Raw genomic sequence first — 15,154 nt, 5'->3', positions numbered from 1 at the left:
CCCGCCTTGGTGATGGCGCAGAGAGGCAACCTGCTGGGAGCAACTGCACGCCCCCCATGGAGTGCGGTAATCGGAATCTGCGAGTGGTGGGAATACCCCCCCACATCTGAGCGCGGGAGGGGAGAGGGGGGCGCACGAGCAGGGGTTGCCTGGGACGCTGACAGGGCTGGCACCGGCCCTGCCTGTAGGCCCCTCATCTGACCCTCGGGCCCAGCAGAAGCCTCCATGGGTGGCCTTTACTTAGTTATTGGGTACAGTGGTGGCCCATCTGACACCCGTCACAGGTCCTGACCCCCCAATGGTTGTGCAAAATGACTCAACCGTGGATGGATTCATTGTCTAATACAATGCAATCGTTCACTCAGTACCTGGCTTCTCAAAAGAAACCTCCAGCTACTGTGCAGGGTTCAAAACAGCTTAAACAGGCATTGTCCTCTCAGTAAAACTTAATGACAGACATTACTGAGTCGTATGGGGGAGACCAAGGATAATGATGAGGGAGATATCTCTGAAGGGGAACCTGGGACAGAAGAGGATATAACCACAATACGGGTAGTGTTCCTGTCTGAAGAAGCTAGCAAATAAAAGTAGACATGTTTAAGTCACGTAAAGTGGTTAGATCTGAGTTTCCACACTCGGATCACCTAAAATGGTAATCTACCAGTATCCTCTCCCAAAGTATGATTGCAAGCTAGGGGAGAATCTACCACCGGTGGACTCACATGTGACTCGCCTGGTCAAACCCTGTTTTACTTCAACAGCTTCCCTTAAGCACCTGACTTGGAACAGTGCCTAACGTCAGTGTTTAGCCTAACAGGTGCGGTTACCAGGCCCTACTATTGCAGCGTCTTGAGCAGTACAGGACAGAATTGGGTTAAGGTCGTTGAGGCTGAACCGTCAGAGGAATGCAATATGTGTATGTTACATGTTAAAAAGGCTGAGGCAATGATGGATGCTGGTTTGGTGTTCAAGGCCTCAGCCGTCTCGGTACTGGCTAGATGCTAGATGCATGCTTGGTTGCATTCATGGAAAGTGGACATAGGATCTAAGCGTGCTTTAGAGGTGTCACCCTTTTCAGGAGAAGTCCTCTTTGGGGAGGAGCTAAATAAGATTGTAGCCTCTCTGGCAGTGGCCAAGGCAGCTTGACTACCATCTGCTACTTTTACTCAGTGGGCAAAAAGTGCTACTCTTCGTCCCTCTGTAAATAGCAAGGGACCGGTGTTTGCAGACAAGCTGGGCTGGATAAGTCAGTCAAGCCTAGGCTCGAGCATCCAAAGGATTCTGTCCAAACAACGCGTTTCAGGGACTGTATCCCCTTCCTCAGGCTTGGATATGAGCACTTTGTGGATTTGGCCTTTTCAAGCTACTGCGGTGGTGCCTGGCAATCTTGCCTCAGACCCCTTTTGCTTTTTGAGCATAAACCCACTGCAGTTAACCAGCAGGGTGAGAAGACCATCTTTTACATGAAAGTGTTAAGAAGTTTTTTTCAATGTTACAAACTATAAAATGAATAAAATAAATATTGCAAAGAAGGCATCACAAGTGTTAGTTTTTGTTACAACAGCATTAACACAATCAACTTGTAAGCAATCACATGGTATAAAGATTGTTGCATAGGCGCCAAATCAGACCAGGAGGGACAAAGATCCGAACCAGTCCCAGAGTCAGGTGAGTCATCATGAAGCCATTCCTTAAGGGTAAATTGTCCCACTATAGAAACGGTTATTTGTCCATCAGTGTATCTACGAAGAACAGTGGGATGAAGACCATTTCTTATAACTCGAGTATTTATGGGACATCAGTATAGTTTATTCTAGAATCTCAGCATAGACACTGCAATGTGTCTAATTCAAACTAACAACTGCAAAATGGGGGGGGGGAGAGGAGGGAGGGGTAAGGCTGACATACAGGGGAGACAGGACATCAACAACCTAACAGCATCAAAGGTCCACAGTCTTGGGTCTGGATGAGGAATGGATACTTCAGGGGGAGCTTTTATGGTTGGGAGGGGAGACGTGGGAAGTCAGTACTCTCAATGGATCTATTAATTCTGTTCAAGGCAATCTGTTCAAACCAAGTCGTGTTCTCGAAGATCTTCTCTATGGCTGTCTGTACAGTAATGACTAAGGATTGTAAATAAATATCCCATTTGGCATAAAAATGTGCCACGTCTTTTTCAATACCACACATGGCAGCCTGGCGCTCAAAAAATAACATATTAAGGATGGATTTTTTCATTTCCGTCAATGAGGAGGCTGTCCTATGGATCCTAGTGGGTTAGGATCAATATAGTCCCAGGGTACTAATGGAATTAAGGGAGGAACTAGCGACCCCACTACATTACATCTTTGATAATTCACTGTCATCGGGTAAGGTAACAAAAGACTGGAGAATAGCAGAGGTAGTACCAATATTCAAAAAGGAGGATCCCGCTAATTACAGACCGGTGAGTTTAACATCAATAGTTGGAAAAATATTTGAAGGATATTTAAGGTTCGGTATCCAGGAATATTTAGACCTTCATAGCTTACTCAGTAATAACCAGCATGGGTTCGTGAAAAATCGTTCATGCCAAACTAAATTACTAGGTTTCTATGAGGAGGTTAGCAAAAACCTTGATAACGGAAACGCTGTAGATGTGATTTTCCTAGATTTCGCTAAAGCCTTCGACACCGTACCACATGCGAAGTTGATAAATAAAATAGAGGACCTGGGATTAGGGGAAAATATCTGTAGATGGGTAGGGAACTGGCTGTGTAATAGAGAACAAAGAGTGGTCGTGAACAGTGCCGTATCTAATATGATACCAGTACTAAGTGGAGTGCCACAGGGTTCGGTTCTAGGGCCCATTTTGTTTAATATTTTTATAAACTATGTCGAGATGGGGTTACTCAGCAATGTATCCATCTTTGCAGATGACACAAAACTGAGCAGAGCTACTAAATCATCAGATGTCACCACACTTCAAAATGATCTTGACAATCTAGATGAGTGGGCAAAAAAATGGAAGATGAGGGTCAATGTAGATAAATGTAAGGTCATGCACCTTGGGAGACATAACCAGTGTGCTAGTTATAACCTAAATGGGGATGAATTGGGTAAATCAGTACTTGAAAAGGATCTAGGAGTCCAAATAGACAACAATCTGGGGTGCAGTGCTCAATGTAATATAGCAACAAAAAAGGGCAACAAAATTCTAGCATGTATTAAAAGGGGCATGGAAACTAGGGACTCAAAAGTAATCATGCCACTGTACAAAGCATTTGTTAAACCTCACCTCGAATATGGAGTACAATTCTGGGCTCCACACTATAAAAAGGACATAATAGAATTAGAAAAAATCCAAAAAGAGCAACAAAGCTTATTAGGGGAATAGAGAATTTAAGCTATGAGGAGAGATTAAGCAATCTGGGACTATTTACATTAGAGAAGAGATGTTTAAGGGGGGGGGGGACATGCTCAACATGGACAAATATATCAGGGGCCAATATAAGGAACTGTCACACACCCTCTTTTCTACTAGAAAGGAAAAATTTCTTTACAGTCAGAACATTCAAACTTTGGAACTCTCTTCCTGGAGAAGTGGTGTCGGGAGACACTATAAATACGTTTAAAATAAGGCTGGATAAACATTTATTGGTTAAAAATATCCATGGGTACAAATAAGTAACATAATCCTTCTCTAAAATATCAGAACATACTATACAACAAGGGACAAGCTATTATAAACCCAGGCTGAACCAGATGGATGCAAGTCTTTATTCAGCCCTATCTACTATGTAACTATGTAATATTTTAGCCAAAACTAGTATCAATGTAATCAATCGTATGAATCTTTTTTTATTAGGTCCTAGGGTCCAGTTACAAAAGTAAAGGAAGAGTATGGGGAGTGGGTCGTAAGTCAGTTGTAGGGAGAATAGCACATTCAGGAAACCCAACAATCTCCTCCAAAAACACTGAAACCACCCACACTCCCAGAAATTGAGGAAGAAAGTGGCGCCCATCATTTTACATTTAGGGCACCGACCCAGGTCTCCAGGGATGAAATTACTCCTCTGCTGCTGGGATACATAGGCCCTGTTGAGGAACTTGAGGTGAGTTTCCTGAAGTGAGGCAGATTGTAGGTATTTCAGAGTGTTTGGGAAGTAAGGTTAGGATTGAGGGGGATTGACGGAATATTGATTTTTCCATTTGAGCTCCAGGCCGCGGAGTGATTTATCTCTTGGTACAACTACCAGTCGTTTATAGAGGTTCCTGATCCTATATCTCAAAATATTATGAGGTGCTAGCAATGATAGGATCGGGTTCAGGGTAATTTGAGTAGTGTATGGTTTGGATTGAGATTGGGCATAGTGCCGCGCCTGCAGGTACATATAGAATTGGGATCTATGAAGATGAAACATAGTTGCCAGGTCCACAAAGGGCACAATAGAGCCACCTGGGTCAAAGACATTACATAAGGGGTTATCCAGGCCTGGGCGGAAACATGGATTGCCCCAGAAAGTGGGGTAAGGTGAGCCGGGTTTCTGCCAAATCGTTTGTGTATAGTATCTAAATTTTATAAACTTCTCAGAAAATAAGATTATCTTTAATAACGCTGAGGATTTTACTCCGTGGAACATGTAAAAGTCCTGCTGGGGACTATGGATGGAAGAGTGCTTGCTCTAGGTTTTCATTTGTATAGGTCGAACGACGTAGGAGTAACATAAGGAAATAGAGCTGCTTGGGAGAACATTTGAGCCTGGGGGAGACTAAATCCTCCCTCGGACTTGGGAAGGTACATTGTAGACATTGACATCCTCGGTTTCTTTGCTGACCAATTCAATTTTGATATCATTGTATTGTAACGAGAGAGATCTGTTTTAGAGAGCGAGAGGGGTATCATCTGTAATAGATATGACAATTTGGGGAAAATGACGCTTTTAATGAGGGTGACTCTGCCATAGAGCGAGAGAAGGAGTGTCATGCTGCTTTCCCACTGCAGACCCGTATTAAGTTACAGGTAATCTTAAACGGTATTTAAAACGGTATGTGCATTCCCACTGCAGCAGATTACCGTTTTAAATGCTATTTAAGTACCATTCCCATTGCAGGTAAAACGTTTTAGCTCTTCAAAACGTTTTGACAGCACAAATGAGTGCCTGTGACTTTAATGGGCTTTTCAGGGTTAAAAAGGTGCACACCCACAATTGCAACAACCAATCGCTTGAATTGTAGCCTGTTTACATTAAGAATACCGTTTAAGATGCATTCCCATTGCCTGTTAACTGGTAGATTACCGTTTAAAACACTGCTTTGAAAACGGGTTGAAATACCATTTAACTTTAAACGGTATTTCAACTCTGGCGCTTTCCCACTGCAGCCTTAAACGGTATTTTGCCCTCAAAAATCGGCAATATACGGTTTTAAGGCTGCAGTGGGAAAGGGGCATTATCCTTCTATCTAGTAGTTTTGCTATTGTTTGCAAAACAGGTTTAAAGTTGGCCACATAGAAAGAGTCTAAGTGGTGAGGGATCATAATTCCTAAGTATTTAAGCGGAGAAGTACATATCGTAAATTGTTGTAGGGTCGAGAAAGTCTCTGCATAAGATGGGGGCCATGCCTGGGGTAATATGTGCGATTTACTGTAGTTGAGCTGAAAACCTGAGAATGTACCAAAATGATCTATTATAGTCATGACTGCCGGGACCGAAAGATGGGGTTTTGAGGAGAGAAGCAGGAGCATGTCGCTAGCAAACAAATTCAGTTTGACTTCTACATCTCCCACTTTAATGCCAGTGAAAGACGGTGAATTTGATGGCCAGGGGTTCCAGTGCAAAAGCTAAATTCTATAGATATAGAATTCTATATCTCAATACAGTGGTTATTTCTTATCACAAAATACAAACACAATTTAACATGTGGACAGTGGCCCTAGTAGCCTATGGCCGTTTCACCTAAAAGGCTTTATCGAGGCATCCTAAGTACACCATTAACATAACAGGATGTACTTGATCTGCGATAACACTCAAATACCCTTGGCCATTCAGATGTTGTTCCACAGGAATCAAAGGACCCATACAATGCCCAAAAAAATCCGCAAACCCTAATATTGCCTCCACCAGCTGGAAGTGTTGTGGCAATGCAGTTGGGGTCCTGGCTTTCGTGCTGTTTTCTCCGTATTCGCACTCTGCCATCTGCATGGTGTAATTGAAAACGCAATTCATCGGACCACATGACCCTTTTCCAGTCATCTACTGTCCAATCCTTGTGCTCCTTTAAAAACTGGAGACGTCTGCTCTTGTTCAAGGCAGACAGTAGAGGCTTTCTAACAGGTCATTGGCTTCCATAGCCTATACGGTGTAATGTGCGGAGAACAGATCATTCAGAGACCTTCACAGTTGCTCCTGACGGTGAGACCCGGTTTTCTGTAAACATTAATAACTGCTGCTCTCGAACCCTTCACAGGTGCAGCCGTTTTGCTGATACTGGTTCCGACGGTTCGAGCGCCTACAATCATCCCGCGTTCAAACTCAGTTAAATAATGTTTTTTGGCCATTTCTTCGCAAGCAACACAGTGCGATTGATGCTTCACTTGTCCTGCATTACCTTTTTATATCTATCTCACCCTCTAGCACAGGCATTCCCAACCACGGTCCTCAAGGCACACCAACAGTGCAGGTTTTAGTGATATCCAGGCTTCAGCACAGATGGTTTAATCAGAATCACTCAGGTACTAATTAAGTCACCTGTGCTCAAGCCTGAATATCTACAAAACCTGCACTGTTGGTGTGCCTTGAGGACCGTGGTTGGGAATGCCTGCTCTAGCAGAACCAACATGAAGGTATGGCCGATCTGTGTATGTGTCAAGTGGTCATAATAATTTGGCCACTCAGTGTATGTGTCAACTTTTCAGATACAGACCATTTTTTAAACCAGTAAATATTCTTTTAACCAGCAATCCATATGTAGTGCTAAACATTTCCCATCCCCTCCTAATCACAGTAATCAGGACCATTCACATGCGGGCAATAGTCACGGAATGTAGCAATACCCTGTTTATTCTGGAAGTTATAGAAACAAGTGACAGATTGTATTTATACTGTAACAACATCACACTGCCTGATTACCATCACTCCGCCCCACTACAGTATGTTAGAGATGGGGTACTGAGCACTGTTTCACACAACAAACCATTTCTACATAACAAATCAGGGAGATCAGCCTGAGCCCCAGCAGCACTACCCGGAGCTTATATAGAAACGTAACAACACACTCGGTGCGCAGGTAATCAGCACATTTCCTTGAATTCATTTCTTCCTTTGCACAGCTGCAATAGCATTTGCAGCCGTGCATATAGGTGGGAATGAACTTGTATGGCAGGTTGTGTACCTGGTCGCTGAGCTCTAAAAACTCACGGCCCAGTGATCAGGTCTGAATTAGGCCCTAAGAACATGGAAATGGCTTCTCACCGGTGTGGGTTCTCACATGTTTAACGAGAACTGACTTCAAGGTAAAACATTTCCCACACTCAGAACATGGAAATGGTTTCTCACCTGTGTGAGTTCTCTCATGTTGGACAAGCTGTGATTTCACGGTAAAAGATTTCCCACACTCAGAACATGGAAATGGTTTCTCACCTGTGTGAATTCTCTCATGTCGGACAAGATGTGATTTCACAGTAAAAGATTTCCCACACTCAGAACATGGAAATGGCTTCTCACCTGTGTGAGTTCTCTCATGTCGGACAAGATGTGATTTTATGGTAAAAGATTTCCCACACTCAGAACATGGAAATGGCTTCTCACCTGTGTGAATTCTCTCATGTTGGACAAGATGTGATTTTATGGTAAAAGATTTCCCACACTCAGAACATGGAAATGGTTTCTCACCTGTGTGAGTTCTCTCATGTCGGACAAGCTGTTGTTTCTTGGTAAAACATTTCCCACACTCAGAACATGGAACTAGCTTCTCACCTGTGTGAATTCTCTCATGTAGGACAAGATTTGATTTCATGGGAAAAGATTTCCCACACTCAGAACATGAAAATGGCTTCTCACCTGTGTGAGTTCTCTCATGTGGGACAAGCTGTGATTTCTGGGCAAAACACTTCCCACACTCAGAACATGAAAATGGCTTCTCACCTGTGTGAGTTCTCACATGTCGGACAAGATGTGATTTCACATTAAAACATTTCCCACATTCTGTACAAGGATATTGATTCTCACCTGTGTGATTTCTCACATGTTTAACAAGATTTGATTTTGTGGTAAAACATTTCCCACATTCTGTACATGGAAAAGGATTCTCACTTTTGTGATTTCTCTGATGTGCAATAAAAGTTGATTTCTGGGTAAAACATTTTCCACACTCAGAACATGGAAACGGCTTCTTACCTGTGTGACTTCTCTGATGTGTAATAAAAACTGACTGATTTATAAAACATGTATCACATTCAGAATAGGTAAACATGTCAGCACCTGTATGAGCTGTTCTATGTGTAGCAGTATCTGAGTTACCAGGAGAACAGTTCTCAGGATTAGAGGTATCAGGTGATGTATCTGCACTGTGAGGCACTGGCTGTATATTTAGGGTAATGGAGGTGTCTTCTGGAGAATCCTGTGTGATGTTATCTTCTGTTTTATAATCTGGAGACAGAATAAGACGTCCCTCCGAGGTATTCCTGCTTCTGTGTCCATCTGCTGGAAATAACATACAGATATAGAGATATCGCTCTTCCCCTTTCCCCTCACCCATTTCATACTATTAGTGAGTACAAGTTATTCCGTTATAAATACTTTCCTACAGTACTAAATATCATGCAGCAAATAATGGGATTTATGTAGGTAAGGTAACCCTTATTATATTAGTGCATTGGGAGACGCTGAGGTATTGGGAGCCGGCAGTGTAAGAGACCTGTAAGACTGGGTGTCACTATTCTGCCTAACAAAGCCCCTAAAGACAGAATAGGAGACCCAACTACACTCATACTATGCGGGGATTTTTATCTCATATCATCGTATTTGCTGGATAGGTCACCTCCATCGAAACACCCCTCTCCCCTTCCAAAAATAGGTGTTCCTTATGTTATTAAAACACTAAATCTTGTTGATGTTTGGCGTTCACTCCACCCAATTGGAACTGAATACACATGCCTATCCTTGACCCACAAAACGTGGTCAAGAACTGACTATATATTAACAGCTGAAACCTTTTTCCCCTCCATCAAATCTATAAATATCCAACCATCAAATCTATAAATATCCAACCTCCACTGTTATCTGACCATGGCCTGATATCTATAGTCCTACAATTACCCAACTCATCGACCTCTCCACACGGCTGGAGTTTCCCTTCTCACCTGACCCAGACTCAAGATTTGCGAGATAAATTAACATCCACGTGGCAGGAGCATTGTAAAAATAATTCTAGTGACGGGTTTAAAACCCTATGACATTTTGCCAGGCGGCTAAGGCGGTAATCCGAGGAGAAATGATTGCATACGTCTCCAGACTTAAAAAAAAAGCAAAAAAAAAAAATATTTAGATCTACAACAAAAATTAACAGACACATATCAGGCTTTTAAAACTAATTTGTCTCAAGAGAACCGAGTAAAATACCAGACAGCTGGGGGGCGTGGCTAGCAGCCGAGGACAACGGTCGCATCTCCCGGAGCTCCCGAGCCCAGCAGCCCACGGACTCATTGCGGGGACCCCCACACCCCTTCTGCGGCACCCAAGTCACCCCCCTACCTGAGGGGAAGCCTCCGCTACCACTCCGGTGCCTCTGGTGACTCCCGGGCTGTCTGCACCGCACATCCCAGCCGCGGCCTACTCCGGCTGTGAAGCCGCGGCCTCAATTTCCGGCCGCGGACTCATTGCGGGGACCCCCGCACCCCTTCTGCGGCACCCAAGTCACCCCCCTACCTGAGGGGAAGCCTCCGCCACCACTCCGGTGCCTCTGGTGACTCCCGGGCTGTCAGCGCCGCACATTCCAGCCGCGGCCTACTCCGGCTGTGAAGCCGCGGCCTCAATTTTCGGCCACGAACGGGACCCGCGGCAGCACATCATCTCCTGGCGTGCTGCCAGGCCTACCAGAGCTGGCGATACCGACCGCTGGACGGCGGATCGCCTGATTCAGCAAGGGCACCACACACCACCGGCCCCGGACACAGGACACACTGCCTGGCTGGCCAGAGTCAAGGGACCCTGCTGCAGCTAGCCATACCCAGGGCATCCCTCCACTCCAGCAGGGAGCTCTACAATCCAGGTACCAAGGGGGTTTAGGGGGCGCACTCTCTCCCCTTAACCAGGGGGAGGCCTACACAGTAACTGACCCCACGGACTGGGGCTCAGCACACCACCCCCAGAGCTCCATAGGGCCTGCGCTCGCCTATACAGCAGTAAAGAGTAATTGCACTCCCCTGCATCCATATCCAACTATACCCCAGTGCCTACTCTGTTTCTGACTGTGACGTGGTTTAAAATGCCCGAGATGTGATTTTTCACACCAACACCCCCCGCACTCCGCCTTCACCTGCACACCTAATGTGACATTTTAGACTGACGCTGAGCCAACGCGGTACCAGTTTCCTCCACTTTACTATCATTGTGACGCTGGACCCTACCTCCCCACCGGTGGGTGTGATGCCATCCAAACGCATTAAAAGCACTTCCAAAGTACCCGTTGTGAGCTTCTTTAAGCAACCCTCTCCAACCCAAGCCACCACGAATAAAACTAAGCCTCCTTCAACACGGAACTCCCCTTCTTCTGCTAACAACCCAAGTCCCTCTGCCGCGACATCAACAGCGACACCTGAGATGGCGCTCCGCTGACGGTCGGTACTATGAAACAGCTCCTCGCTTCATTCAAATCGGAGGTCTCACAAGAATTTAAATTGGCCTTACAAAGCTGCCAACATTCTGTGGACGCTCTAGGCCAGCGCACTGATCACCTAGAGAACAAACTAGACGAGGTGGTCAAATCTCACAACGAGCTCATCCAACTCCATGACGACCTCCAACTGGAAGTTACAGCTCTCCGCAGTAAGGTCGGAGATCTGGAGGATAGGTCCAGAAGGAACAATTTGAAAATTAGAGGAATCCCAGAATCAGTGTCAAATTCCGACCTGACGCAATTTGTTACGGATGTCTTCATGAAACTACTCCCTACAGTCCAACTCACTGACTTCCTCTTGGATCGGATTCACCGTCTCCCCAAAGGGAGAGCGGCTCCAAAAGATGCACCCAGAGACACCCTAATGCGTCTTCACTATTACCACATTAAAGAAAGAATCCTTCAAGCGGCAAGAACAGAGGACAACAAGGAGTCTAAACTAGGCGAACTTCAGATATTTGGGGATCTGTCTGCCGCAACTTTGACACTAAGACGCTCCTTCAATGTGGTCACCAGAACCCTATGGCAGGCAAATATACCATACCGCTGGGGCTACCCCACTCGTCTGATTATCAGACGGGATGGCCACACCACGATCATCTCCACCCCTGCCGAGGGCTCCCAGTTGCTGTCCTCATGGAACCTGAACATGACTTCTGATGGCCCCTCGACTACACCCAAACTGATCCAGGACTGGTCAATAGTGGACAACACGGCATGAGTGGTAACATTCCTGAACCGCCTAAGTTTCTTTTCTCCAATGTTAGACCATTGCATAGTAGACACCTAAATTGCGGACTATGATCTCAGGCTTGGCACTCTGGGTGTCCTTGCATAGGAGTCTAAGTAGCAGAAGTGTTGGACGTAAATGTTATCACTAAACTTTAGAATGTTTTCAAGTTTATACCAGTTTCTGGTCTAGTCCTGGTTTTTAGCACAAGCCCTTTGGTTAAGTTACTCTAGTGCCTACAAGTTAGAGCCCAGTTTTATACCTTACTGTTTTACCCACCTTGCTCATAGCTTCTTTCTTAGCTTTGAATTAATTGGGTGGAACTGGGAATGTTTACAAATTAGAGGTGTATTACCTAAATACCTATAACATCATGCGGAGTGCGGGTGGTGAACCCCGCTGCTGCTTCCCCCCCCAATGTGTCACCGCTCTTGGTGGCCCAAAGCCGCTCCTATAAGGTGCGCAACTTTTTTCCCTCCCTTTCTTTTGTTTTCGTTATCCCTCCTTATTGCCCTGTCATTTTTACTGCCCATTCCAGCACCCCACTCCTCCATAGAGGCTATCACAAGGAGATATACTGAAATTAACACCACAATTACCTCCTCTCCAAGATCCTATACTTATGTGTCTGCTTCACTGTTAAACAGCTGGGCTCTATTGAAAAGCACCATACCCGTGACTCCTAATGGTTAATGTAATTTCGCTGAATGTCAAAGGCTTAAACTCGCCAAACAAACGTAAGTTGGCCCTCTCCCATTTTGCTAAGTTAAAGGCCCATATTGTTGCCCTACAAGAAACCCATTTTAAAGCTTCTTCCCCTCCCAGATTATTTAACTACAAATTCCCAACATGCTATATGTCCAATGGTCCGGCTAAAAAAGCTGGGGTCGCTATTTTACTCTCCAGTTCCTGCAACTTTACGGTGACTAAACAGCTTACAGACGATGAAGGCAGATATTTAATTCTGGTGGGGAAACTTGACGATAAACCGGTCACTCTAGCCACGCTTTATGCCCCCAACTCTAAACAGATCCCCTTCATTCGGAAATTCTTTAATGTCCTGCAATCCTGTTTAGTGGGCCAACTACTTATCTTGGGGGACTTTAATATGGTAGTGGATTCAAGTGTAGATAAACTATCCAAGCGTCGCCCTACAAAAGCCCTCCCTAAATGTGACTACTCCACAGCCTTTCGACGTGTTATACATGAATATGAAATATACGATGTCTGGAGAGCCAGGCATCCTAAAGATAGAGATTTTACATTCTACTCCCCAGTACATGGATCACTCTCCAGAATCGATTTAGCTTTCTCGGATAAGTGGACCATACAACAAATAGGAAAGGCGTCTATCCTGCCAATCGCCTGGTCTGACCATTCCGCCCTGATTCTGGTCTGGGACCCCTGCTCCTTTAGAACCCCCCCGACCCCCTGGCGCCTAGGGGAGCATCTTCTATCTAACCCCGCAGCCAGAGATATAATTACACAAACGCTCAATACATATCTAGATACTAATAACCCAACAGACACCTCTGTATTTACACATTGGTGCGCCTTAAAGGCAGTGACTCGGGGGGCCGCAATAAAAGCGGCTGCTCAGTTGCGCAAACAAAGAGAAGCCCGCCAAAAGGAAGTAGAAAGTAGGCTTTCAGATCTGGAAAAAAAGCTTAAATCTTCCCCCACAAATAAAACAATATATCGTGAACTCCTCAAAGTCAGAGAGGAATGGAATATCCTCGCCCTGACGGAAGTTCATAGAAACTTATTCCGTTTAAAACAGAAGTACTATATCCAGGGTGACAGGGCGGGTAGACTTTTAGCAAGAAAATTGAGGGCAAAGACAGCGAGGGATCGCGTGAAATTGGTGGCCAACTCTAAAGGGGTAAAGGTATCCGACCCAGCGGAGATAGCCTCAGCCTTTGCCAATTATTACTCCTCTCTATACAACCTAAAAGATGACGCCACTACCCCTCAACCTACAACTGCGGACATAGACTCCTTTCTAGGGAAGCTATCTCTTCCACGCCTAGAACGGTCGGACATCCACAAGCTGGCTCTCCCTTGGTCAGAGAAAGAAATTCAGCAGGCCATTAAATCCCTACCACTAAACAAGTCCCCGGGCCCAGATGGTTTTATTAACAAATTTTACATTTGCTTCCAAGAGGTCTTGTCCCCTATCCTACTCTCGGTCTTTAACGAGGCCTCTGTGGCTGGCTCATTCCCCGCAGAAATGTTGGAAGCTAGAATTGCTGCATTCCCTAAACAGGGGAAGAACCCAGCTCTGGTTTCTAACTACAGGCCGATAGCCCTCTTGAACACAGATGTCAAGATCTATGCCAAAATGATAGCTAATAGGCTTAACCCCCTACTCCCCTCACTGGTCTCACGGGACCAGGTTGGATTTGTCCAGGGCCGTCAGTCCCCAGACAACACCAGGAGACTGGTCAATGTGTTACATGCCTTTTCTGGGTCCTCGGGACCACTTTTGCTGCTCTCCCTGGACGCAGAGAAGGCCTTTGATAGGCTGCACTGGGGCTATCTTACTGCAGTCCTGGGGAAATTCGGTATAGAAGGGCGGGCCCTTTCCTCAATTTCAGCCTTATATTCCAACCCCACCGCTAGAGTATTTGTGAACGGCATACTTTCCACCCCATTTCAGATTACGAACGGTACCCGCCAAGGGTGCCCGTTATCCCCCCTGGTTTTCGCTTTGGCGATAGAGCCTCTCGCGGAAGCTATCCGATCTAATATAATGATCCAAGGCCCCACCATTTTCAATGTGGAGCATAAAATTAGTCTCTTCGCTGACGATGTCTTACTTACACTAGTAAACCCGGACGTCTCACTAAAACATCTACACACGACTTTAGCAGAATACTCGGTGGTCTCATACTATAAATTAAATACCTCTAAAACTGAGGCTTTGCCGATACAATTTCCCGCAAATCTCCTACGAACCTTGAAATCCTTGTATGACTACTCTTGGCAAGATAGAAGCCTTAAGTACCTCGGAATTCAGCTCACTCCGAAAACCTCAGACCTGATATCCACTAATTACCTCCCCCTTTTACGTAAAATCTCCCTAATGCTTTCTGACTGGACGATGCATCACATATCATGGGCAGGTCGCATTGCCTCATTGAAAATGATGGTCCTTCCAAAAATACTATACTTATTCCGCACGATCCCTATTCTCCTCCCCAAAGCCTTGATTTCTAAATTTAATACGGTCCTTATAAAATATGTTTGGAGGGGGAAAAAGCCAAGGTTGGCTCGCTCTACAATGTCGCTCCCAAAATCCAAGGGAGGCCTGGCATTTCCAGACTTGCGCCTATACCAACTGGCATGCATCCTCTCAGCCCTTAGTGCTTGGTTTGTAGAAAACGACCCCAAACCATGGGTCCGATTGGAAACGGGTCTAGTGTACCCTCTCCCCTTAGCTGACGTCCTCTGGCTTCCAGAACCAGAAGGTCATCAGTATATAACTCAATCGGTGGTGGTCCACTCGGCACGCAGGGCATGGCTGGAACTAGCTGCAAAAATAGGCAA

General features: G+C 45.3%; 2 protein-coding genes across 7 annotated transcripts in view; one reads left to right on the top strand and one right to left on the bottom strand.

Annotated features, from left to right (window-relative positions):
- Positions 1-15,154, top strand: part of LOC146010005 (uncharacterized) — a 730,148-nt gene that overhangs the window by 40,697 nt on the left and 674,297 nt on the right. The gene's annotated exons all lie outside the window — the stretch shown is intronic.
- LOC146010085 (uncharacterized) overlaps positions 1-15,154 on the bottom strand; it is a 63,791-nt gene that overhangs the window by 31,693 nt on the left and 16,944 nt on the right. Inside the window, exon 6 of one of the 4 annotated variants that reach the window (XM_083150982.1) lies at positions 7,023-8,681. The exons of 2 other annotated variants lie outside the window; for them this stretch is intronic. In XM_083150982.1, the coding sequence (XP_083007108.1) occupies positions 7,426-8,681 (1,256 nt within the window). In that variant the 3' untranslated portion in view covers positions 7,023-7,425. Of the gene's footprint in view, positions 1-7,022; positions 8,682-15,154 lie in introns of those variants that run through there. One more of the 4 variants, XM_083150983.1, reaches the window with a different exon arrangement.

The sequence above is a fragment of the Crinia signifera genome, chromosome 6, assembly GCF_055691185.1.
Source record: "Crinia signifera chromosome 6, ASM5569118v1, whole genome shotgun sequence".
In the NCBI taxonomy this organism is placed as follows: domain Eukaryota; kingdom Metazoa; phylum Chordata; class Amphibia; order Anura; family Myobatrachidae; genus Crinia; species Crinia signifera.
The sequence above is the reverse complement of the archived record's forward strand: the minus strand, read 5'-3'. Positions and strand labels throughout refer to the sequence as shown.